At 45.2% G+C, this 27950-nt stretch overlaps 1 protein-coding gene across 4 annotated transcripts in view; it reads left to right on the top strand.

The window, feature by feature from the left end:
* Positions 1–27950, top strand: part of PLXNA1 (plexin A1) — a 347787-nt gene that overhangs the window by 252505 nt on the left and 67332 nt on the right. For all 4 annotated transcript variants that reach the window (XM_073575031.1, XM_073575035.1, XM_073575032.1 and 1 more), the window contains exons 11-12: positions 15657–15753; positions 15970–16160. In XM_073575031.1, the coding sequence (XP_073431132.1) occupies positions 15657–15753; positions 15970–16160 (288 nt within the window). The remainder of the gene's footprint in view (positions 1–15656; positions 15754–15969; positions 16161–27950) is intronic.

Raw genomic sequence — 27950 nt, 5'->3', positions numbered from 1 at the left:
TCGAGGACAAGGGTCATTAATGGCAATGGTAGGCCTGGCGCAGGGCCGGACTGGGACGAAAATGCAGCCCTGCCACACAAATCCCACCATCCCACAAACTATAACACTCATCAGCCCCGATCAGTGAATTTTTTGCTATACTTTGTCGTCCCCTCATCACTCTCTTATAGGAGTTATTTGAAGAGCCAAATGTGAATGGCACCACAGTGCATATGATTGACCACAGCTCCATTTACATGGTGCTCTTCAAAGCTACGTTTCCCAGGATCATGGGGGTCCCAGCGGTCAAATCCACAACAAACAGAAAGTCATCCCTTATCCCCACATAATGCGCCATACAGTATTATGGGCCCCATATATTACTGCATACAGTATTATGGGCCCCATATATTACTTTATACAGTATAATGGGCCCCATATATTACTTCATACAGTATAATGGGCCACATATATTACTTCATACAGTATAATGGGCCACATATATTACTTTATACAGTATAATGGGCCCCATATATTACTTCATACAGTATAATGGGCCACATATATTACTTCATACAGTATTATGGGCCCCATATATTACTTCATACAGTATTATGGGCCCCATATATTCATACAGTATAATGGCCCCATATATTATTTCATACAGTATAATGGGCCCCATATATTACTTCATACAGTATAATGGGCCCCATATATTACTTTATACATTATAACGGGCCCCATATATTACTTCATACAGCATAATAGGCACCATATATTACTTTATATAGTATAATGGGCACCATATATTACTTCATGCAGGATAGTGGGCCCCATATATTACTTCATACAGTATAATGGGCCCCATATATTCATACAGTATAATGGGCCCCATATATTACTTCATACAGTATAATGGGCCCCATATATTACTTCATACAGTATTATGGGCCCCATATATTACTGCATACAGTATTATGGGCCCCATATATTACGTCATACAGTATAATGGGCCCCATATATTTCTTCATACAGTATAATGGGCCACATATATTACGTCATACAGTATGAGCCCATATATTAATTCATACAGTATAATGGGCCCCATATATTACTTCATACAGTATAATGGGCCTCATATATTACTTTATACAGTATAACGGGCCCCATATATTCATACAGTATAATGGGCACCATATATTACTTCATACAGCATAATGGGCACCATATATTACTTCATACAGCATAATGGGCACCATATATTACAGTACTCTGTGGTCGGGGCGGTCCTACACTGTATAGTATTAGTAACTAAGTGATTTAGATGCACTTTTGCTTTTTTACTTATTTAATTATAGCATGTTTTTTTCATTTTGTCTTTTGTAGGTTTTGTATGCTTTTTGGCCATGTGAACATGCATTTATATGCTGCATGTGTACCAACTCAAACCTAGCTCAATTTTTGTATACAGTATAATGGGCACCATATATTACTTCATACAGTATAATGGGCCCCATATAATTCTTCTCCCCAAACCCTGCTGTTCTGGTCTCCTCAGTGTATTATGATCCTCCGCACTGCTTGGCACAGGGACATCATTAACTTTACATATGTAATTGTCCACTTGGGCTGATAGTAATAATGATTTGTTTGTACCCTGTTGTCTGGGGCTGGCCCACTTTATGGGGGTGCTCACGGCATATGATTATACACCAGTAAAAAGTATCAGAGGCTCAATGTGACAAGTGCCACCTAGTTTCATACCCCTCTTATTCTACTTGTACTGTGGGCACACTGACTGGTACTGAGGAAAAGAAAGAAAGAGAACAGAGAGAGAAAGAAAGGGGAAGAAAGAATGAAAGAACAGAGAGAAAGAAAAAATGAAAGATTAGACAGATAAAGAAACAGAGAGAAAGAAAGGGAAAAGAAAGAACAGAGAGAAAGAAAAAATGAAAGATTAGAGAGATAAAGAAACAGAGAGAAAGAAAGGGAAAAGAAAGAACAGAGAGAAAGAAAAAATGAAAGATTAGAGAGATAAAGAAACAGAGAGAGAAAGAAAGATTCTATAAAGATACTATAGCAGCCCGGCTCCCACTGTAGTGCCCACCTGAGCCTCCCGATGCAGGACATATCATGATCCGCTCACATGGCCGGCATCCCCGAGTCCAAGGCGATTCTGCTGTCCACGCTGTTGGAGAAGGACACGGTGATGGGATCTGAAGCATTCCCTGAAGTGCCTCCATGGTTCCGTCACAATCTCCTCCCGAAATTATCTCATTTCCGTTCAGCTTCTAGCACGTCACTTCCGGTGGAACGTCACGTGCGAATTTTAAAGTGCTCCTCGGGGCTCTGCCGTGTACTCCTGTGTCCGCGGGAAAAGTAAGCTCCCAGCCGGGGCAGTGGGGCAAACACTCTCTAAAAATCAGGACTGTCCCGCTGGGAGGTATGAATGCTCCCCACCATACACCTTGTACACGTATGGCTCCACACACCACATACACACACGGTTCCGCTCTGTACACCTCGCGCACACAGCTCCGCTCCGTACACCTTATACACGTGCGGCTCTGCTCCGTACACCTTATACACGTGCGGCTCTGCTCCGTACACCTTATACACGTGCGGCTCTGCTCCGTACACCTTGTACACGTGCGGCTCTGCTCCGTACACCTCGTACACGTGCGGCTCTGCTCCGTACACCTCGTACACGTGCGGCTCCGCTCCGTACACATCTCTGCTCCGTACACCTCGTACATGTGCGGCTCCACTCCATACACATCTCTGCTCCGTACACCTCGTACACGTTTGGCTCCGCTCCGTACACCTCACACACGCGCTTCTCCTCTCTGTACACCTCGCACACATGCGGCTCTGCTCCATACACACGCGGCTCCGCTTCGTACTCATCACTGCTCCGTACACCTCGCACACGCGCGGCTCCGCTCCTTACACCTCGCACACGCGCGGCTCCGCTCCTTACACCTCGCACACGCGCGGCTCCGCTCCTTACACCTCGCACACGCGCGGCTCCGCTCCTTACACCTCGCACACGCGCGGCTCCGCACCTTACACCTCGCACACGCGCGGCTCCGCTCCTTACACCTCGCACACGCGCGGCTCCGCTCCTTACACCTCGCACACGCGCGGCTCCGCTCCTTACACCTCGCACACGCGCGGCTCCGCTCCTTACACCTCGCACACGCGCGGCTCCGCTCCTTACACCTCGCACACGCGCGGCTCCGCTCCTTACACCTCGCACACGCGCGGCTCCGCTCCTTACACCTCGCACACGCGCGGCTCCGCTCCTTACACCTCGCACACGCGCGGCTCCGCTCCTTACACCTCGCACACGCGCGGCTCCGCTCCTTACACCTCGCACACGCGCGGCTCCGCTCCTTACACCTCGCACACGCGCGGCTCCGCTCCTTACACCTCGCACACGCGCGGCTCCGCTCCTTACACCTCGCACACGCGCGGCTCCGCTCCTTACACCTCGCACACGCGCGGCTCCGCTCCTTACACCTCGCACACGCGCGGCTCCGCTCCTTACACCTCGCACACGCGCGGCTCCGCTCCTTACACCTCGCACACGCGCGGCTCCGCTCCTTACACCTCGCACACGCGCGGCTCCGCTCCTTACACCTCGCACACGCGCGGCTCCGCTCCTTACACCTCGCACACGCGCGGCTCCGCTCCTTACACCTCGCACACGCGCGGCTCCGCTCCTTACACCTCGCACACGCGCGGCTCCGCTCCTTACACCTCGCACACGCGCGGCTCGGCTCCTTACACCTCGCACACGCGCGGCTCGGCTCCTTACACCTCGCACACGCGCGGCTCGGCTCCTTACACCTCGCACACGCGCGGCTCGGCTCCTTACACCTCGCACACGCGCGGCTCGGCTCCTTACACCTCGCACACGCGCGGCTCGGCTCCTTACACCTCGCACACGCGCGGCTCGGCTCCTTACACCTCGCACACGCGCGGCTCGGCTCCTTACACCTCGCACACGCGCGGCTCGGCTCTTTACTCCTCGTACACACACAGCTCTGCTACATCCACCCTGTAAACTTCCTTCATCCAGCACAATGACAACCAGCACAGCAGAGTTATGCATAAAACAAGGGCTAGGGCTGTGCGCACAGGACCTGTGATGAGGTCACAGGAGGGGAGGAGTCAGGGGTCACATGATCAGGGGGCCCTGACTCCTTCCCTCCTGTGACTTCATCAATTACCAGCCTCTTGCAGAACCGCAGCACCAGCGTGCAGAAGAGGCTAAATTGTAGGTGCTGCGGGTAGAGGAGCGCATAATGCCGCCCCCTGCTGCCTGCCACTTGACAAGCTGGCTCAACTCGCCTCATTATAGCTGCGCCCCTGTATGGGGTGCTGGAGGGGCCCCCGTTCAATGAACGGGCTGCACAGGCGGTAGGTCCGCCCCTGTGTGGGTGGTGTTTGTGTTGTGGGTGTCTAGAGTGGTCTGGTGTTTGTGTGGTGTTGTGCTAGTGGGTTGGTGTCTGTGTGATGTTTGTGAAATGTTTGTGTGTTGTGTGTGGTGGTACGGCCCCTTTAGCAGTGACTCTTTGACGCCGTTGCTATAATCCGTCCCTGTCAGTCACAACTGTTTTCCCCTCAGCACTTCTACTTTCACCTTCACATTTCTCCATTATATGTATAGGGCCTAACTTCGGGGGCCCCAATCTCATGATGGGGGGGATGCTAGCGAGATGTAACATGCGCAGTATTCTGCTCCTGTCGGTGGAGAGGGGTTGTGCCAAATTTCACCCAATTCGGGTGAGATCTGTGGATTAGTATAGAGCGGGCTACTACAGATTTTGAGTTTTATATATATATCGATAATACTGCTCCCTATGTACATGAATATAACAGGGAGAACCTTTTTTGTGAGTTCTCGGGGTATTTGTATTCATGGTATCTCTGTATATTGAGGTGCGTGCAATATGTATCTTCCATAAAAATATGTTCATATTTTGCTCTCGAGGATCGAAGACTAATAGAAATTTGCTCTTTGTCCATGGAGTCGATTTTATCCTTCTAGCGCTGATTTTGCAGTCATTTTTTTTTCCCTTTTCTCTATTGAGTTTTCAGATGCAAGAAAAACCCCACAAAATTCTTGTGCAGACCTTGTTGTTCCCCCACTCTGCCTTTCTCTTTCCTTCTCCCTCTCTATGCGGCCGTCACATTTATCTTGCTCGTAGCTGCGTTTTAAAGTGAAGAGGGAGAATCGGGAGAATTTGATAGGATCCAATTAAATTTGTGCAGATAAAATGATGATGAATTGCAGCCTGGTTCCACAGAGACACCCTGTACGTTACCGCCAGCCCTGCGGAGCTTGCAAGGAGCTGAGGTCATCAGCTGCAAGAAAGAAAATAGGACACAGCTGCATGTCCGTGTGCGGCGTCTGCAGTCACGGGTGGAGGTGGGGGAGAATTCTGCATTATTTGTGTAAGGTGCAAATAAATTACCGTGCATTGATTATTGTAGGAATAGCAGGAACAATGCTTGGAGCATCCTAATTTACACAGATCCAATAGAATAAGAGATACACCATATTTAAGATGTAGACCAAGTGGCTGATAGAATTTTACCCTATAGGGGTTTTGAGGTAGCCGGTGATTCCAGGTCTCTTTAGGGTGTGTGCACACATTGCGGTTTTTGCTGCGGATCCGCAGCAGTTTTACAGTACCATGTAAACCTATGGAAAACCAAATCCGCTGTGCACATGCCGTGGTAAATTCCGTGCAGATTTGCAGCAGTTTATTTTCCGCAGCATGTCACTTCTTTTTTGCGGAACCGCACCTGCAGTTTTCGTTCCGGGGGGAAAAAAAAAAAATTCTCTCTCTTCCACGATCAGCACAGCCCAAACCGCACAAGAATCTGCATCAAATCCGCTGGACACTTCCTAGGAATCCGCAGGAAAAACTGCATGCGTTTACCCTGCGGTCTCTGCCAACACATGCGGAAATTAATCCGCAACGTGTGCACACACCCTTACTGTTGCCAAAGCCCATAGCAGCCTGATGGCAAACATCAGCTTCATATATGCGTGGTATGGCAGTAAAATTATAATTACTTTAAAATACAGTATTTTTTTTTAACCGTATACATTGTTTTGTCAACTGTAGGGGTCAAATTTAAGTTTTGCCCCAAGAATTAAATGACTTATTTTATTATTATGGTAAATAATGCTGTAAATAATATAATTTTGATTTTTTATTTTGGAGTCTTTTGATTTTTTATTTTGGATTGCTTTAGAGTGGCAGTCAGTCATGAAGAGAAATGGTCCCGGCAGCTACCCTTTCCCCCATCTCAGCTGGTGTCTTCCATTCTCAATTTTTGGTTAATGCATTTTGCCGTTGGTATAAACCATAAATTCTAGTCGGCACCGCACTCTTTTTTTCTTTTTTTTTTTTTTTTTTCCTTTTATAAATCCCACAGAAAATAAATCCGAAAATTAATTCCGGAGGCGTCAGTAGTAAACATGACATAAAGCCACTAAATCACGATAATGTCTTTAATTTCCCCATGTTAACTTTCTTTTTGCTTTATATATATTTTTTCTATTATTCAGATCTACCACTAAGAACAATATTACCCGGCGCCTTTCACAAAATTCCACATTTGTATTATATCCCATGCCAAAAAAATGAATTTATTGCAACGATCAAGCTGCTAAATCCTTATTAATCGAACGGTTTATGTTCTTCACGTCGTGTCGGCAGTAAACAAATTTGTTCTTGGAAGACGACTGCCTTCATTTTCGTTCTTTTTTATTTATTATTTTACTTTTATTTTGTGAACCGCCAAAAATGGAGATCTGTAATAATAAAAAGAGTAATAGCAAGTCGAGGGTGTGTGACCCATAGAGAGCACACATTTTTTTTAATTAGGAGGTCACATTATAAATCATAAGCTATTATCGAGCCGGGGCATATGCTGGATTCTGGGGGTTGGTCAACAATGACCCTTTAATTCAAGGCACATGAACATCTGGTGTGTACGAGTTTTGTGACTTTCCCCTACAGATGATGATTGGGGATAAGTCCGACGCCAGTTGTGGTGTGTGTACAGTATATAGGATTTGGCAGTCTGTGGGCCAAACTTGTCCATCTCCCCCCTCGACACTCGTCTTCCAATGCGGCACAGGTTTTCCGCCGGTCTCTACATTCTGCTCTGGCTGGGTGGACATTCCAGCGCTGCAGCCAATCACCACCCGCAGCGGTTACATGTTGGCCACATTTCCGGCTTAAAATTGTCTAGCAGTCTCATGCTTGTGCAGACAAAATCCAAAAAGTGGTTGGGGGTCCAAGCTGCCGTGGGGGTGGGGGGTGTTGGGGTAACACCAGGGGGCTTTATTTTATAATTTAGTGCATGCTGGTTGGTTTTAAGAAAATACCGGGGTCAACAACCCATGGGAAAAAAAAAAAATCGCCTACACTTTTATGCGTAATATCGTCCTCACGTGTGAAACGCCATACAGGCAGATCGTTGGCTCCCCCTGCTGGTGGCTGAAGACAGAATTTTATCATTTCAGTCTATGTCCTGGCATCTCATAGACTACCCATAGCCAGGCCGGACCGGCAAGAGGACTCATAAGGCTGTTTCTTCAAAAAGACCATTGAATAAGGCAGAGGGTATGGATTTGAGCCTTTTTAGGCTTCTCATTGGCCTAAAGTGGCTTTCCTAACTAGCATTTTGGGTTGGAGTTTTTGATGGAGCCGTTATAAATTCACCTTAAAAGCTCCTACTCTCCATTTAGGAAATGTGCGGCGTTGTTCTCCCCCCTCACTCCTTCCATCGAGTCCTCGGAGTTCACGTAAAGCGCAAATCTACAGATGACAAAACACTTCACCGGATCCACAAAATAAATCAATGATTAAAATGTTGACGTTGTGGTTTTAATGAATCCTTCCCCCCCCAAATGCTTTCAATGCATTTAATGTGTTTCCATCAATATATTTCCCAATTTCCTCGGTAACATCGTGTCGCGCTGGTTAAGTGCTTTATTCTGAGATAGTACACTGCGCTTTTGCTTAATGCCGATGTTCGGGTGATGAATTGTGTATCCAGGTAATGGATGCCTCTGAGTGATTTTTACATTGAGTACCGAGTCCGGCACATTAAACCCATCATGCGAGAGAAGCAGTCGTGGTCATGTAAGGATTTCCTGTACGGAGACGTCGGCCGGGCCGCAATCCTCACGAGACTTTGTTATTAAGCATGAGCTCTGTAAAATATTTAATGATGTGTTTATCTGAGAGAAGCGGAGGGTAAAAGTTCCCAAACCCCCACTGACAGAGGGACCGTCTGTAGAATTCATTTACTTGAAACTGATAACCTCTGGTCTTTTCTGCAAATTATTTATTCATTGGGAATGCAGTCATGGAGAGGATTCATTGGATTCACCGTGTAAAGTAGTCTACCTTTATTTTTTAGTCAAACTCTCTTATAGCCATTTGCTTTCTTTTGACCCCTCCCATATACATGCATGCTCAGTGGAGCTGAGTGTACATCTGTTCTCACTAGGGAAATGGGAATAAGCTGCAGCCAGACGTTTCTTACCACAGGCATGCCTCCATGGCGTGTGCACCAAGCTTGCTCCTTCACCTTGAATTAGGAGAACCCTAATAGATGGCCAACCGGTGTCTACAAAATTGCCAAATATTCTATAGACACCTTTAAACAGTTCATAGACTTTTTTTTTTTTTTTTCCCCCTGTTCTAGATGATTCAGAAAGTTTAGGCCCGGTTTGTAAGATTAGGGATCATGAACACTTTTTGTTCTGTGCCCTAACCCAATTCTGATTTAGATCGTCTACATGTTGGTGGTTTTTGAGCTGGAAGATTCTCCTCTGCCGGTTGGCCGTGATACATTAGATGTTTACACCCCTCCTTCATTTCTACAATTTGTAGATGCCACCATGATCAAATTTGGCAAAAAAAACTTGTCTGTAGCCGACATGATGGCTTTGTTGGTGTGCTGCCTCCTCTTATTATCATGTCTGTTGTATGTAGTGGCTCCACTGGGCCCACGGCATTTTATTGCTGTGATAATGGCCAAAAAGTGTCTCTGGGAAGGTCTAACGATGTATGTGTGCTCCTCGAATTTAGAAGTTGGATAGGATACTTGGGTGATCTAATTAGGGCAACACACTGAACCCTTAGCCCTGATAAAGCTTTTAAAGGGGTATTTCCATCTCCAAGATCCTATCTCAGTATGTAGTAGGTGCAATAATAAAGCCTAAGCGAAGACTGGCCCCTTAATCAGCATCTGTGCTGCATTCCATAAAGGGGTGTATAACCCCCTGACTCCCCCTGTATACCCCCCAATAACATTTTGAATCTCTCCCACACACTATGTAAGGCTAGGTTCACATTAGCGTTTGAGTCCGCAGTGTATCATCCGCATCTGCAAAACGCATGTTTACGCAGCGTTTTTATGCGCATCATCTTACGCATGACGGAAAAATTGCTGCGTGTGCATGCGTTTTTGTATACGTTTGCGTTGTTTATGCGCATGCGTTCGATTTGACACCAAACAAAAATAGGCGTGTCTCATGGGATTTCTATTTACATTTTGAAGAACACATGCGTATCGAATGTCCTTGCGTACCAATGTGTTCCCATAGACAGTAATGCGGGGGGTTTTTACGCACTCATGCGCATACCTGCGCATATTTGACGGATTTTTGACGACTCAAAAAATGCAACATGTTGCGTTTGCCGGACACCGCTGCACACCGCAAATCGACACATGCGTACACAAAAGCATGCGAACGCATGTCCCTGCGTACACCACCATGTTAAATATATGTACGCATGACTCATGCGGATCAAACACTGCGCACACAAACGCTAATGTGAAACCAGCCTAAATCCGTCCGGTCCGATGGGTGTCCTTCCTAAGGCGGCTACACCTCCTCCTGGCTTTTGATCGCCATCCTCCGGCTCTGGTTGGTGCCTCCTGCATCATCCATATAGCCAGGCAAAAGCTTGTGCCTGCGCAGAGACATTTCCGGCTCGCGCCTGCGCACTTTGCTCTGCCCTTCTGCGTCCTCATGCGTCCTTAATTTTTAGGCTCTGCCCTCAGATGTGTCTGCGCAGGCGTGAGATTTTTTCCAGCTATGTGGATGACGCAGGATGTGTCATCTATGTCAATCAGGGCAGGAGGACGGCGATCAGAAGCCGGGGGGATGGAAGGACCCCTCAGCAAGGACGCCTATTGGACCTGACGAGCAGGATGTACATAGAGCAGGGGAGAATTTCAAAAGGTTTTTTGGAGGTATACAGGGGAAGTCAGGGTGTTATGTACCCCTTTATGGAATACAGCACAGGCGCTGATTAAGGTGCCAGTCTTAGTTCAGACATGAAAAAAACTGGTAACGGGTTCCTTTAACAAATGCCTCCAATTAGCAATGTAGTATAGTTCTTCTGATTTGCTATGTCGCTTACTCCATATGCAGGACATTGCAGTAGCTTAAGGATCAGTGGATACCACCACTCAGATGATGACAGTTGTTGGCTACTACAGTGCCCTGCACATGGGGTAAGCGACGTAGCTTGTCAGAAGAACTATACTAAGTTACTAATTAAAGGTATTCGCTGATATTATTAATAGACCTACTACATATTGGGAAAGGATCTTGCAGATGGGAATACCCCTTTAAGCTTGGGTTCCTTTCTATGGAGAACGTGCCTGAACGTGTGACCACGGGCTCTGAATTACTGGGGCACGAGCAGTGCACCTCTTTAATTTCATTGAGGTCACGTAACCTCGAGTGACCATACACCTCCGCCAGAGACCAGGATATATCAGGTCTTATCTAGGACAAGCCTTCCAGTTTTTCTGCGGTTTCGAATTAGGAATAATTTCTCTAATGTTATACATATGGGCGCACATCTTCTCCATAAACCTTTAACCAACCATCAAAAATAAAAAAAAATTCCCAGACGCCGTTGAGAAGACTCCGGACGCAATCTGTTCTTCGAACAAAAAAATCTGGAATTCATTTTTTGATGGTTTTCTCGTGACTTTAATTGCCCATTTCAAGGGTGATGGCGGCCGACTTTGAATAGACCTCTATTTACTCAACTTTGAAAGTGAAATTTGCTAATGACAGCCATCTGCAGGATAAGCCGCGGGGCAGGAGAGTGATATGTTTCTTGTGATTGAGCCGAGGAGCATTTCGGTGAGTAATCTCATGGAAAAGCCGAGGCGGTTAACCTGCTGACTGAAGCGCGGCTCTCCTGGCCCGCACCGAAACATGAAGTCATCTCTGTTTGCAGAGCAGATGTACCACTCTCTCTCATCAGGGTGTGTCTCGCGCTGACAGCAGAGGTTGAGCGGGAAGTGAAGGCCTTTCACAAAGCTTACATTAAAAAATATATATTTTTTTAATTTAATTTGTAATTTTTTTTGTAAGAGCTATAATCTACTTTTAATATCAGAATTGCTTCATGGCCGTGTGAGGGGACCCAAATAAACCACAGGACAGTCTAAATAGAGGTCAAAGTATCCTCCGTGGGTGATAAACCACAGGATATGAGCAACTACGTATTACCGTAATTGAATAGCTAGATAATCTGTTCCTCAAAAGTAGATCAATTGTGATTCCGTCCCCCACCCCCCCAAAAAAAAATATATAAATGGTCATCTTGTACTCTGCAGTAAATATATTACAGGGGTTGTCTGATGAACTGTATATGTCACCTATGGACTGAGAAGGTGATAAGTGTGTGATTGCACTGGGTTTACACAAATTAAAGTTCTAAAACTTATAGTTAAAGCACTTGGCTTATTTAAAGGGGTTCTCCCATAAATATCAATAATCTATCCACTAATTACGTGATAATGTTATCATCGATGGGGGTCCAGCTGGTGAGACTTGCATCATGGAACCGGAGATTGGGGGCTTTAAAAGTTCACTTTGTGTATGGGGCAGAAGTGAGCATGTGCGACCACTGCTGTGTTCACAGTCTGCAGGAGTGGAGGTCGCACGTGCTCAGTACTGCTCCATTCTTGCCTTAGTGTGCCCCATTATTTCTTGGATCAGTGGACATCTCTGCTGCAGGACCCCCTCGGCGTTCATACTTCTATTACTTATCCTGTGGATAGGTGATCTATTTTCTTTAAGGGTCTCTGTTGAAAAAAAATAATTAAAAAAAAGAATGAATACTTCTGTGTAAGTTTTAGAACTTGAACACATTTATCACCTCTGTCATTAGATGATATATACCGTTTATGAGAAACCCCCTTTAGTGTAATACCCCAAGATTATGGTACACTAAAAAAATAAATAAAATAATGCAGAAAAATGTAAAAATTAAAGGAAAGAAATTGCGTAGGTGTTAAAACTTTTTTTTTTACATTTTTTTTTCTTTTAATATCTCTGCTGATTTGTTAACATTAAGTAATTCATTACATTTTTTTATAGTAAAAATGATAAAACAAATAAAACATCCAAAGAAAAATAGATCCCAAACCCTCAAGATTGTGTTTATTATCGCCTTCAGCGTGGTAATAAGGCAGTTGATGACTTTTCTTCATCAGCTTCTATGGGCTGCAGAGTTTGGCTCTTGTTCCCGCCCGCGCTTATTTCCAGTCTGCTCACGAGTGTGAGATGTTCTGCAAACCGGTCTCGTTCCCGTGTTAATCCGCCTGCGTTAATGTGTCAGGCAGGGCAATCCCTGGGTTCTTGTTGGGAGGGAATGTAATCTCATTTGCTGCCACAGCCAATGCAGCGGGAAGCCACAGCTTCAGGATTCATTTTGACCTCCTGGCCTGCTCGATCTCTCTGTAAGTAATTCACGGCATCATTATCTCAGAATTACGGCATGTCACTTTGTAATATGACGGAATGCAAGAGTCTCGTGTCTTGTAAAATGATATTGACAGCTTGGCAATCAACAAGTTAAATGGCCGAGTCAGGGAGCAGGGTGGGGGGGGGGGGGTGATGGCGACTTCAGACCGATCTGAAATACTAAATGGGGGAAGAATCTGATGGAGAAAGTGACTTGCTGCATATTAAGGATATTGTCTCCTATAGCAGCTTCCTTTGTATCTTCTCGCTCCCTTTGAAATAAAGAAAGGCTGACATCCTGCCTAATATTTCTAGGAAGCTGTTTTTTTTTTTTTTTTTTGTTTTTTTTTGTTTTACGGTTTTTACCTTGAATCCAATTAAGGGTTGATGAAGACGTCCTCTTTTTATCCATGTTCTAGTTTCGTTCAAATGTCGTGAAGTTTCATGATTTTTCTTGGATAAGAGAAACAAAAAGGTTCCCCCCGACCTTCTCCTTTCTAACAGTCCGTAAAAAATGGATGGCATCCGAGTGCTGATTTTTTTTTTCACCGACCCATAGACTCGCATTGACAATTTTGATCCAACACTTGTATCGATATCGGACATACCTTCGTGATTTTGCAAAAAAAAAAAAAATGTACATTTTACAGCTCTATAAACTGAGTGTAGCCTCTAAAATACACAGAACCTATACGCGAATAGCGGACGTCCGAGGCTTAGTCTGATGACTCCTTCCTCAGAATGAAGGTTAAAGTCACATGAAATCCGACATTTCTTCCACAAATCCACAACTCCATTTTGTGCAGATTTTCCTTTGCATAAATAAGAAAGTCTGCAACACTAGGTTTCTTGCAGATTGTTGTAATTATCCATGTTCAGTGCAAAGCAGAATTGCCCCAAAAATCTGCAGTATGAGGATGAGATCTGTATCCTCAACCTTTCTGACCTGCATGGACTTATCCTAAAGATTGGTTCCACTGCCTGTCGTCACCCCTACACAAAATTTATTACTGATCCTGTCATGCTCCAGTCACATCCAGAGCTGCGGTCAGGATTTTGAGTGTTTGCTGCTTGGTCAGTCGCAGGTCACTGCTGCTCCCTGCTGGTCGTGTTTGGTGACCAGATTCCTGACTTCTTTGTAGACACTGGACAAGCACGGGGTCTTTATCTTTAGGTTTAATATGACGCTTTTGCTGTAAAATGTACTGTTTTGATTAGTTCCGTTAACTTTTTATATTCCTCCCCACACATGATGCTGCAATGTAATAACGCAAGAAAGGTTTGGAAAGGAGTAGGAGCACCTCAGCAGGGGCGAGTGATCTTCCTTGGGGCTGTATGTATGGTCAGGTTTTTTTTTGTTTTTTTTAGGTGTTTTTGGAGCATAAATCGAGGGGAAACTCCAAATCCTCATTTAAAAAAAATTTCATAAAAACATTGCGTTTCCGCTCCAAAAACCCAGAAAAAAGTCGCCGTGTGCACAAAGCCTTGCTCGGCTGTTATTGACCATATTTGGTTTTTGGATAACTGGGTGCAGAACCAATATTTCCACCTGACTTTCTGAATGCTGAATGGCAGATCTGCGTAGCTTGGTCCTGGGTGGGCTTCTGGGGGCAGAATTATAGTGGCGGTCATATTCGGTGCCACTCTGCTTTACCAGAACCAGATTAAAAAAAGCTGAATTGTAAAGGACGATGCATGAACTCATTACAAACATTGAGGGGAAATGCTCTTTAGGTTCCCAGAAGTGACCTGTCTTTTTATCAAAGATTTAAAATATTTTTTTTTTCTTTGCAGTAGTTTCTGCAGAAATTACTATTAAGTAGCCGGACAGCTGTAGGCTTAGGTGCCTTCTGAAGATCCCAGGGTCCCAAATGAGACATGTCAGAGTACAAATTGAAAATGCCAATTTCACTTACAAAGGTGCCGTGCGTTTCACAGCTAAATCCCACTGCCAACCCCCGAAGCTCCGCTCACAAATGGCATTGAGGCCTCCGATTGTGTGCAAAAACACACAAATGAGGAAATCATGGCTGCCTATGTATGTACGTAATGCCCCCTTATCCTCCACCACCTGCATGTGCGGGAGATCTTGAAACGTGAGGACTGAATCACGACAGACAGTCCAGTGCTTCATCTTCTGTACGTTTAATTGTAATTTCTAGCTGTCGGGCTCCGTGTAAACCCATCCCTGTGCTGTAAAGAAAGCAGGACATTTATAATGCCCTGACACTTCAGAGAAAAGATGGAAGGAGGAGGGAGAGAAGGCTTAATTGTCAGAGGGGTCTATGGTGCCCAACGTGATGATCTGACTCATCCGCCATCAAATAAATTAGTCTCCTTTAATTTCTGGAGATGTGGAGAGTATGACGAGCACAAGATCAGAGGTGATCAGTGTCTTGCTGCCAGGGGCGTGATGTCATCCTCTCGAGTGATGTCATCCTGAAGTCATTTATTTCTTTTTGGGAAACTTATCTCCTTATGGTGTCCTATCTAATTTCATTTTAAAGGGACATTGTATAGAAAAATGTATGCACTGTTCTACACCGTGCGGGCAGAGTAGATGGAGCCATTTTCTCCTCCTTGGTCCACCTGTTCCTCATCCTTTTTGCTCCACCTCTTTCATCCTTAAGATAGATATAATACGTAGTTTTTTTTCCATGGAGTGCTCCATTAAGTTGATTTAGGCGGTTACTGGGTTACACCACGTCAGTGAGTGTTTCCTGGGGCGTGGAGCTTCCACTTTTCCTTCCTCCTTTATGGTCCTCGGGATTTTACTGCATTATTTTTTCCATCTTTTTTTTTCCTCTATGACGGCATTTTTGGTGATTGTTCATGTTGTTTTATTGTTTTTGTCTTGTAGTACAACTATGAGGGGAATGACATCAGCGATCTGCCCGTGAACCTTTCTGTCGTCTGGAATGGAAATTTCGTCATCGACAACCCGCAAAACATACAAGGTGAGGCCGGTTGTTGTCTGTTGTCCGCATGACTCAACTGTTCTCCGGTAATTTTTCTTTTCTTGCTCTGAGCTTTTCATACAGGTTATTTGATTTTGTCTGACATGCTCAGCTAAGGCCTGGAGTTGTAATACATCGCTAATTAGTAAGGCCATGTCATTAATTCATTAATGAGAACAGCGTGTGGAGATATTGACTCTCCGGTTTGTTCCACAGCCCACCTCTACAAGTGTTCAGCCCTGCGGGAGAGTTGTGGACTCTGTTTGAAATCCGATCCCCGCTTTGAATGTGGTTGGTGCGTGACCGAAAAAAAATGCACCCTGCGCCAGAACTGTCTGATGTATGAAAGCCCATGGATGCACGTCAGCACCCCTCAGAGCCGCTGCACCGACCCCAAAATCACCAAGGTATGCAGCCATTCTAGTCTACACTAGTACTGCTCCCTGTGCACATGAATATAACTACTATAATACTGCCTCCTATGTACAAAAATATAACTACTATAATACTGCCCCTATGTACAAAAATATAACTACTATAATACAGTCATGGCCAAAAGTTTTGAGAATGACACAAATATTATATTTTCACATGATCTGCTGCCCTCTGGTTTTTATGTGTGTTTGTCAGATGTTTTTATCACATACAGAGATATAATTGCAATCATATTATGAGTAACAAAAGGTTATATTGACAGTTAGAATGAGTTAATGCAGCAAGTCAATATTTGCAGTGTTGACCCTTCTTCAGGGCCTCAGCAATTCTCCCTGGCATGCTCTCAATCAACTTCTGGATCAAATCCTGACTGATAGCAGTCCATTCTTGCAAAATCAATGCTTTTATTTTGTCTGAATTTGAAGGTTTTTGTTTGTCCACCCGTCTCTTGATGATTGACCACAAGTTCTCAATGGGATTAAGATCTGGGGAGTTTCCAGGCCATGGTCCCAAAATCTCTATGTTTTGTTCCCTGAGCCATTTAGTTATCATCTTTGCTTTATGGCAAGGTGCTCCATCATGTTGAAAAAGGCATTGTTGATCGCCAAACTGCTCTTGGATGGTTGGGAGAAGTTGCTCTTGGAGGACATTTTGGTACCATTCTTTATTCATGGCTGTGTTTTTAGGCAAGACTGAGAGAGAGCCCATTCCCTTGGCTGAGAAGCAACCCCACACATGAATGGTTTCAGGATGCTTGACAGTTGGCATGAGACAAGACTGGTGGTAGCGCTCACCTGGTCTTCTCCGTATAAGCCGTTTTCCAGATGTCCCAAACAATCGAAAAGGGGATTCATCAGAGAAAATGACTTAACCCCAGTCCTCAGCAGTCCACTCCCTGTACCTCTTGCAGAATATCAGTCTGTCCATGATGTTTTTTCTGAAGAGAAGTGGCTTCTTTGCTGCCCTCCTTGAGACCAGGCCTTGCTCCAAGAGTCTCCGCCTCACAGTGCGTGCAGATGCGCTCACACCTGCCTGCTGCCATTCCTGAGCAAGCTCTGCACTGCTGGTAGCCCGATCCTGCAGCTGAAACACTTTTAAGAGACGGTCCTGGCGCTTGCTGGTCTTTCTTGGGCGCCCTGGAGCCTTTTTGGCAACAAGGGAACCTCTCTCCTTGAAGTTCTTGATGATGCGATAGATTGTTGACTGAGGTGCAATCTTTCTAGCTGCGATACTCTTCCCTGTTAGGCCATTTTTGTGCAGTGCAATGATGACTGCACGTGTTTCTTTAGAGATAACCATGGTTAACCGAAGAGAAACAATGATGCCAAGCACCAGCCTCCTTTTAAAGTGTCCAGTGGTGTCATTCTTACTTAATCATGACAGATTGATCTCCAGCCCTGTCCTCATCAACACCCACACCTGTGTTAATGGAGCAATCACTGAAACGATGTTAGCTGGTCCTTTTAAGGCAGGGCTGCAATGATGTTGAAATGTGTTTTGGGGGATAAAGTTAATTTTCTAGGAAAATATTGACTTTGCAAGTAATTGCTGTTAAGCTGATCACTCTTTATAACATTCTGGAGTATATGCAAATTGCCATTAGAAAAAATGAAGCAGTAGACTTTGTAAAAATTAATATTTGTGTCATTCGCTAAACTTTTGGCCATGACTGTACTGCCCCTATGTACAAGAATATAACTACTATAATACTGCTCCCTGTGCACATGAATATAACTACTATAATACTGCCCCTATATACAAGAATATAACTACTATAATACTGCCTCCTATGTACAAGAATATAACTACTATAATACTGCCCCTATGTACAAGAATATAGCTACTATAATACTGCTACCTATGTACAAGAATATACAGTGGGTACGGAAAGTATTCAGACCTCTTTAAATTTTTCACTGTTTCATTGCAGCCATTTGGTAAATTCAAAAAAGTTCATTTTTTTCTCATTAATGTACACTCTGCACCCTATCTTGACTGAAAAAAAACAGAAATGTAAATTTTTTTGCAAATTTATTAAAGAAAAACTGAAATATCACATGGTCATAAGTATTCAGACCCTTTGCTCAGGCACTCATATGGAAGTCCATTTCCTTGTGATCCTCTTTGAAATGGTTCTACTCCTTCATTGGAGTCCAGCTGTGTTTAACTAAACTTATAGGACTTGATTTGTAAAGGCACACACCTGTCTATATAAGAGCTCACAGTGCATGTCAGACCAAATGAGAATCATGAGGTCAAAGGAACTGGCCAAGGAGCTCCCGAGACAGAATTGTGGCAAGGCACATATCTGGCCAAGGTTACAAAAGAATTTCTGCAGAACTCAAGGTTCCTAAGAGCACAGTGACCTCCATAACCCTTCAGTAGAAGAAATTTGGGACCAACAGCAGTCTTCCTAGACCTGGTTGTCCAGCCAAACTGAGCAATTATGGGAGAAGAGCCTTGGTGAGAGAGGTAAAGAAGAACCCCCAAATCACTGTGGCTGAGCTCCAGAGATGCAGTAGGGAGATGGGAGAAAGTTCCACAAAGTCAACTATCACTGCAGCCCTCCACCAGTCGGGCTTTTATGGCAGAGTGACCCGACGGAAGCCTCTCCTAAGTGCCAGACAAATGAAAGCCTGCATAGTTTGCTAAAAAAACACATGAAGGTCTCCTAGACTATGAGAAATAAGATTCTCCGGTCTGATGAGATAGAACTTTTTGGTGATAATTCTAAGCGGTATGTGTGGAGAAAACCAGGTACTGCTCATCACCTGCACAATACAATCCCAACAGTGAAAAGTAGTGGCAGCATCATGCTATGGGGGTGTTTTTCAGCTGCAGGGACAGGACAAGAGGTTGCAATTGAAGGAAACATGAATGCGGCCAAGTGCAGAAATATCCTGGATGAAAACCTCTTCCAGAGTGTTCAGGACCTCAGACTTGGCCGAAGGTTCACCTTCCAACAAGACAATGACCCTAAGCACACAGCTAAAATGACAAGAGTGGCTTCAGAACAACTCTGTGACTATTCTTGACTGGCCTAGCCAGAGCCCTGACCTAAACCCAATTGAGCATCTCTGGAGAGACCTGAAAATGGCTGTCCACCAACGTAAACCATCCAACCTGACGGAACTGGAGAGGATCTGCAAGGAAGAATGGCAGAGAATCCCCAAATCCAGGGGTGAAAAACTTGTGACATCATTCCCAAGAAGACTCATGGCTTTACTAGCTCAAAAGGTGCGTCTACTCAATACTTAGCAACGGGTCGGAATACTTAAGACCATGTGATATTTAAGTTTTTTCTCTCTCACCCATGACAGCACCACGGAGAGATGGGGTCCGCCCATCAAGGACAGGAACCTACAGATAAAAATGCGGCACCTCTCCTCCGCCCCCAGTTGGGTTCCTGTCCTTGACGGGTGACCTGTGGAACCAGCAGCAGCGACAGCAGCTTACCTTTGAAGAGGAGTCCAGGGCCGTCCCGTCAGTAATTCTGGCAGCGGGGAGGCCCCTGTTGCGGCGGGGTCGGTTCCTGAAGCCGCCACCGCTGTAGCCGAGGGGCTTCACAGGGTGAGCGGGAGGGGGGGGGGGGAGAGGACCGAGCCGCCGCTCCGGAAAGAAGGCTGGGGGAGGCCGGTACACGCGTGGGCAGCTCCGCGGTACAGAGGTGTACCAGTATGGTGCTGCCCTGGAAATGGAGTGAACGACTTCCGGGTCGGCGCATGCGCACTGCGCGCTCCCCGGGGCACACAGCGGAGCAGGCTAGGAGAGGAAGTGACGTCACGGCCAGGAAATTTAAAAAGGAGAACGCTGGAGCTACTCCTTGCTGGAAGCGTCCTGTAAGTATGGAGGACAGCGACCAGCACGAGGAGCAGCCAATGCAGCAGCCTAAGCAGCAGCAGCACAGGCAACACCGCCATCACGGGCAAAAAGAGAAGGACAGACGCGAAGGCCGGTCCAGTAGCCACTCCACGCAGCGGAGCAAGTCGACTGCGAGGAGCAAGTCACCTTCCGTGTATCAACCTGTGAGGGATCTGAATCCACCTCCCGAACCGGTACCTGCAACCGCGCATAATGGGGTAAGTGATCTACGTGAATGTTCCGCATTATAATAGACTTCTTTCCCTTATTAGGGAAAGAAGAAAGAGAAAACAAAGAACAGGGAATGCCCCACTTGTAGCAGACCACTACCAGCCTCTTGGGATAAAAAGCTCTGCAACTCCTGCATACAGGAAGTTCTGTGTGATGAAACCCCGGATTATGCCTCGGATCTAAGAGCGGTAATCCAAAAGGAGTTTCAGAGTGCCTTTTCATCCCTAAAACACAAAGGGAAAGCAAAAAAAAAAGGGATGTAGTAGTAGGCTCCCAGTGAGAAGTCTCGACGTCAGGGGAAGATACCTCACAGATGGTCTACCATGGGGGTAGCAGACCCTCGGCCTGATAGATCAGTCCAGGACATAATGTTCGGGGGACTAGGCCAAAAGAAACGCAGAGTGTTTCCGCTAAACGAGAATGTACCGGGCCTGATATAAAAAAAAGAATGGGAAAGACCGGATAGGAAGAACTCCACGGTCCCTTCCCTTAAGAGAAAATATCCATTCGACTAGGAGTCATCCACGTCTTGGAATAAAGCCCTGAAACTAGACATGGCGGTCGCTAAGGCCTCAAAAAAATTTGCACTCCCCTTTGAGGATATGGGTACTCTAAAAGACCCCTTTGTAAGGCCAGGGGACTTACAGACTAAGATGAAGCTATGCTCCATTCCCTGTGAAGGGAAATTCCTATTCGGAGAAACGCTGGATGACATCCTCCAAAAGGCAGGGGATAAAAAGAAGGGATTCCCAAATCTGGGTCCTACAGGCTTTAAAAGGTCCTTTCGAAACAAAAAATTTTTTCAGAGAAGACCCCCGAGAGAACAGAAATGGAACGACAGAAGGAGGGACAAGGGGGTTCTTCTTTAGTAACTCGTCCCGAGACAAAAAACCCTCCAAGTGACTGTTTGCCCAGGGTGGGAGGGAGGCTAAGCTTTTTTTCTCCCAGCCTGGAGGAAAATATCGAACAACCCCTGGTTATTAAATCTGATCGGATCAGGGCTAAGGATAGACTTTCTCTCTCTCTCCCACCTCAAAAATGCGTGGTGACCCCACTAAGATCGTCGAGAGAACAAAAAGCTCTCGAAAAAGAGGTCCTAAGCTTGTTGAGCAAAAGAGTCCTCCAGGAGGTTCCCCCGCAGGAGAGAGGCAGAGGGTTCTACTCCCTTCTTTTTCTAGTGACCAAACCGGATGGTACCTTCTGGACTGTTATAAATCTAAAGAGGCTAAACGATTGTCAAAAACCAAAAATTCAAAATGGAATCAATCAAGTCAAGCACCAAAATTCTCTTCCCACATTGCTTCATGACAGTACGAATCGCTGAGGTCTAATACTATCATGTCCCCATCCACAAAGACTCACGAAAATACCTCAGACTGGCGGTCTTCATAGGAGGCGAAATAAGGCAGTTTCAGTACAGGGCCCTGCCATTTGGGATTTCTGTAGCCCTGCGAGTTTCCACGAAACTAGTAGCAGAAATGATGGCTCACCTAAGAGAACAAGATATTCTAATAATCCCATATTTGGATGACTTTTTAATAGCGAGCAACTCGGCCCAAAGAAGCAAGGGACAGAGTGATGGACACTCCACAAAACCTCGGCTGGCTTTTAAACCTAAAAAAATCGAGGTTGGAGCCCAGCAAAGTTCAGGAGTTCGTAGGACTAACACTGGACTCAAACACCCAGGAGTGTTACCTTCCAGACCACAAAAAAAGAGAGGATTGCTCAGATGGTAGCAAGAGCGATTCAGAACCCTTCCATGACGCTAAGAAAAGCGATGTCACTACTAGGGTCCCTCTCCGCCTGCCTGCCAGTGGTCCAGTGGGCTCGGCTACATACGAGAGATCTCCAATGGGATGTATTAGCCAACCAGTTAGCATTACGAGGTCACTTGGAAGGTCACGTCACACTAGACTCCAGAACTATTCATTCCCTAGCTTGGTGGAGAAGCAGAGACAACCTATCCAAAGGGATTCCCTGGGTAATAAAAATCACACACATAATTACCACGGATGCCAGTCCCAAGGGATGGGGAGCACATATAAGCAACAGGGTGGCTCAGGGGGAATGGGGAGGTCAGGAACTAGAAGCCTCCTCGAACCAAAAAGAACTATTGGCAGTAGGCTATGCCCTAACACACTTCCTACCGGTGCTACGGGGTCATCATGTCCGCATATTTTCAGACAATTGGGTGACGGTGGCCTACATAAATCATCAGGGGGGAACCAGGTCCCGAACACTAATGAACACATCCTCCGAAATCTTCAGCCTAGGCGAGAAGAACCTACTATCCCTCTCTGCACTACACGTACGGGGAACAGAAAACCAGAGAGCAGACTTTGAGTCGCACCCAGTTACACCAGGGAGAATGGGTTCTAAAACAGTCCATTTTTCGGCAGATTGTAAAAATGTGGGGAACCCCGGACATGGATCTGTTTGCCGACCACAAAAACAAATAAGTAGAAGCATTCTGTTCCCTAAACCCCAGGGGAAATCCCCGGACCCTGGATGCGTTTATGCTTCCGTGGACACAGGGCCTAATGTATGCCTTTCCGCCGCCCATTCTCATCCGGGCAGTCATAAGGAAAGTCAGAGAAGACAGGGCAAGAATGATACTAATAGCCCCCTTTTGGCCAAAAAGAACCTGGTTCTCCTGGCTGAGAATACTGTCAATAACCGACCCTTGGGTCCTACCAGATCTCCTGGACTTTCTGTCCCAAGGTCCCGTGTTACACCCTCGGGCAGTGAACCTCCATTTAACAGCATGGAATTTGAAAGGGCACTGCTGAGGGGGTTCTCTGAAAACCTTGTTTCCACGCTACAAAAGAGTAGGAAACCGATCACAACGAGAGCCTATGGGAGAACTTGGAGGAAATTTCTGTCCAGCTCCGGGGCAAAGGTTCAGGATGGAGTCCAAATTGACAAAATTCTCGAATTTCTGCAAAAGGGGTTAGAACGGGCTAGCGACTAATAAATTGAAGGTACAGTTAGCAGCCCTAGGTGCCCTGTATAACCAGGATGTGTCAGGCAACCCCTGGGTAGCACGGTTTATTAGGGCTGCAGCTAGGTCTAGACCAACAATCACTCAGAAATTACCGTCATGGGATCTAAACCTAGTATTGTCTGCACTAACAGGGCCCCCATTCGAGCCTATCCAGTCAGCACCCCCTAAAAACCCTATCATTAAAGACTGTACTTCTAGTGGCCCTAACATCCGCTCGCAGAGTGAGCGATATTCAGGCTCTGTCAGCGATACCTTCGTTCACTAAAATTCTAGACGATAGAGTCATATTGAAACCTGACCCGGCATATCTACCTAAGGTAGCGACACTCTTCCATAGGTCCCAAGAAGTAGTCCTTCCTTCCTTCTGACAAAATCCTAGGAATAGGGGAGAGGAGAGATTTCACACCCTAGATGTGAAGAGGTGCCTAGTTCAATACTTAGAGGCCACCAGGGATGTAGGAAGGAAGGGTCTCTCTTTGTGTGTTTCCAGGGACCTCGGAAGGGACTCCAGGCATCCAAGAGTACCCTAGCAAGGTGGATAAGGGATGCGATTGCCCTGGCGTATTCATCCAGTGGGAATACCATTCCGGAGGGTTTAAAAGCTCACTCTACAAGGGCAATGGCGACCTCATGGGCAGAAAGATCAGAGGTATTGATAGAACAGATCTGTAAGGCGGCTACCTGGTCAACACCTTCTACCTTTTTTAGACACTATCGTTTAGATCTAGCCTCTACGTCTGACCTGACCTTCGGGAGAAGGGTCCTTCAGGCGGTGGTCCCTCCCTAAGCTACCAATCTCTGAAATTCTCTCCGTGGTGCTGTCATGGGTGAGGGAGAATAGCTTAGTTACTCACCGATAACTGTGTTTCTCGGAACCCATGACAGCACCCGCTTATTCCCCCCCTTCACGTGTGCGGTGAGCACGGTTTTATGTGCGTAGAGTGTTTTTGTTAGACACAGTGCTTCTCCATAATATGCAACATTATAATGTTATGTATATACTTTTGTTGTTAACTAACTGGGAGACCCTCTGATGCTTTGTAACCAACTGGGGCGGAGGAGAGGTGCCGCCTTTTTATCTGTAGGTTCCCGTCCTTGATGGGCGGACCCCCTCTCTCCGTGGTGCTGTCATGGGTTCGAAGAAACACAGTTATCGGTGAGTAACTAAGCTAATTTTTTAATAAATTTGCAAAAATGTCTATTTCTGTTTTTTTTCAGTCAAGATGGGGTGCAGAGAGTACATTAATGAGAAAAAAAAAAAAACTTTGAATTTACTAAATGTATGTAATGAAACAGTGAAAAATTTAAAGGGGTATGAATACTTTGTGAATTTACCAAATGTATGTAATGAAACTGAAAAATTTAAAGGTGTATGAATACTTTCCGTACCAACTGTAACTACATAATCCTGCCCCTATGTACAAGATTATAACTACTATAATATTGCCCCCTATGTACATGAATATAACTACTATAATACTGCTCCCTATGTACAAGAATATAACTACTATAATACTGCCACCTATGTACATGAATATAACTACTATAATTACGCCCGATGTATAAGAATATAACTACTATAATACTGCTCCTATGTACAAGAAAATAACTACTATAATACTGCCCCTTTGTACAAGAATTTAATATAATACTGCCCCTATATACAAGAATATAACTACTATAATACTGCCCCTATGTACAAGAATATAACTACTATAATACTGTTCCTATGTACAAGAAAATAACTACTATAATACTGCCCCTCTGTACAAGAATTTAACTACTATAATACTGCCCCTATATACAAGAATATAACTACTATAATACTGCCCCTATGTACAAGAATATAACTACTATAATACTGCCCCTATGTACAAGAATATAACTACTATAATTCTGCCCCTTTGTACCAGAATATAACTACTATAATACTGCTCTCTATGTACAAGAATATAACTACTATAATACTGCTCCTATGAACAGGAATATAACTACTATAATACTGCTCCTATGTACAAGAATATAACTATTATAATACTGCCACCTATGTACATGAATATAACTACTATAATTCTGCCCGATGTATAAGAATATAACTACTATAATACTGCCCGATGTATAAGAATATAACTACTATAATACTGCTCCTTTGTACAAGAATATACCTACTATAATACCGCCCCCTATGTACAAGAATATAACTACTATAATACTGCCCCAATGTACAAGAATATAACTACTATAATACTGCCACCTATGTACATGAATATAACTACTATAATTCTGCCCGATGTATAAGAATATAACTAATACTGCCCGACGTATAAGAATATAACTACTATAATACTGCTCCTTTGTACAAGAATATAACTTCTATAATACTGCCCCCTATGTACAAGAATATAACTACTATAATACTGCCCCAATGTACAAGAATATAACTACTATAATACTTCCCCCTATGTACAAGAATATAACTACTATAATACTGCTGCCTATGCTGTATAGATATCTGCACTAATGTGTGTATATGGAGTATGTATAGTATATGTTAGTAGGGGGCGTTGGTTTTGTACAAGGACGTTAATAATAATTTCTCGCCCCGTTCTCCATGTTTGCTTGGTGGCTCTTCTCTGATTCGATTTCAGCTCCTCTCCTTTATGTGTGTGTGGTCAGAGCTGATAAATTGAGTTTATTCTAATCCGGTCCCTATAATGGGCACATGTGGGAATTGCTGACCCGGGCAGCCTTGGCTCTTCTGTAATATTTCTAAGAGATGAATCAGATGGGAATAAGATGAGACCCCGAGCAAAGATATCTAGTTTTGCCTCACACGGATGAGATCAATGGCTGCCTCCTTCCTGTGATCCTCTGCCTTCACCTCGCGCTTCTGCATAGCTGACGCTGAAGTCGTCGTTTTTTTTTTGTTTTTTTTTTTCATTTCAGACGAGATGTTTGTTGTTTTATTTAAAAGTTCCCCAGTGAAACCAATTAAGGGAGAAGCGGGAAGGAGGATGGGGGAGGCGGCATGACGCTCTGCACAAGAATATGGCTGCAGACAGTAGCGTAGCTACTGGGGAGGGGGGTCAGAGGGGGCGGTGGCCCCGGGCCCTGCACTCTGAGGGGGCCCAACCGAAGCTACGCTACTATAACTGTATCAGCAAGCACAGCACACAAATACTGTTACATTCTGCGGCAGAGCAGGGAGAATCGATCTCTCTGCTCTGCCACCCGGCTGCTATGGGGCCTTGAGCAGGTGGGGGGGGTTGAGCAGGTGGGGGGGGGGCCCGCCCATGATCGCAAGATCAACTGTATTGGCTGGATGCCGATACAGCTGCCTGCATTGATGAGAGGAGTGTTGCGCTCCCTCTCCCATCATCCCCCTCTCAGCGTCTGACTTCACCGACACTGCCAGGGGATCGGGATGACATCACAACTTGGCGCCTGCGGTCCGGAGATGTGCGGACGCTCAGAGCAGCGCGGAAACAACAAGGAGGAAGAGAGGTGAGTATTGTATTTATTTTTTTATGGGGCTGCATTATACTATAGAGGCCTAAGGTGGTGCATTATATTAGGGGCTGCATTACTCTATAGAGGCTGCCTATGGGGGTGCATTATATTAGCGGCTGCATTATTTTGTGGAGGATTCGTATGGGGGTGCATTATATTAGGGAATGCATTATACTATAGAGGCCTAAGGGGGCACATTATTAGCAGCTGCATTATTCTATAGAGGCTGCCTATGGGGGTGCATTATATTAGCGGCTGCATTATTCTATAGGGGGTGCATTATATTAGCGGCTGCATTATTCTATAGAGGCTGTGAATGGGGGTGCATTATATTAGTGGCTGCATTATTCTATAGAGACTGCGTATGGGGGTGCGTTATATTAGGGGCTGCATTATACTATAGAGGCCTAAGGGGGTGCATTATTTTAAGGGCTGCATTATTCTATAGAGGCTGCCTATGGGTTTGCATTATATTAGGGTCTGCATTATACTGTAGAGGCTGCCTTTAGGAGTGCATTATATTAGGGGCTGCATTATACTACAGAGGCTGCCTATGGGGTGCATTATACTATAGACTCTGCCTATGGGAGTGCATTCTAAAATAGTCTGCCTATGGGAGTGCATTATACTATATTGAGGATTTTCTGGTGCATTATACTATATGGAGGCTATCTAGGGGCCATCATACAGTGTAGAGATTACAGTGTTGGAGGTATAAAACAGTTTGGGGGATAGTAAGGGGTCAGTATATATACTGTACAGTGAAGGGGCATTAGACTGTGCATAAGAGAGCATCATACTGTGTATAGGGGAGCTGTACAGGGGGGAGACTCGGGACATTATTAAATATAAAGTTGTCATGGATTGTTATAGGGGAACTCAGGTTATTGTGACAGTCAGAGTCACACAGAGGGCATTATTACTTTTTAGGTGGGAGAATGTGGGCACTGTTTTCTAGGGCATTTGCACCCGGCATTACTATATTCTAGAGGGTTGCTTTAGAATTTAGAGGGCACATACTACCACAAAGTTGGTGCAGTAATAGGGACACATATGGCAACAGTGGCCTAGTAATGAGGTATCAGCAGGATGAGCAGTTTGTGCAGGTTGGGAATAGTCCCATTGGTGACAGTGCTGAAAATATGAGATGTGAAAT

Source organism: Dendrobates tinctorius, unplaced genomic scaffold (genome assembly GCF_039654945.1).
Source record: "Dendrobates tinctorius isolate UK_male_01 unplaced genomic scaffold, ASM3965494v1 ptg000041l, whole genome shotgun sequence".
Taxonomy (NCBI): domain Eukaryota; kingdom Metazoa; phylum Chordata; class Amphibia; order Anura; family Dendrobatidae; genus Dendrobates; species Dendrobates tinctorius.
This window is presented reverse-complemented; position numbering and strand designations above follow the sequence as displayed.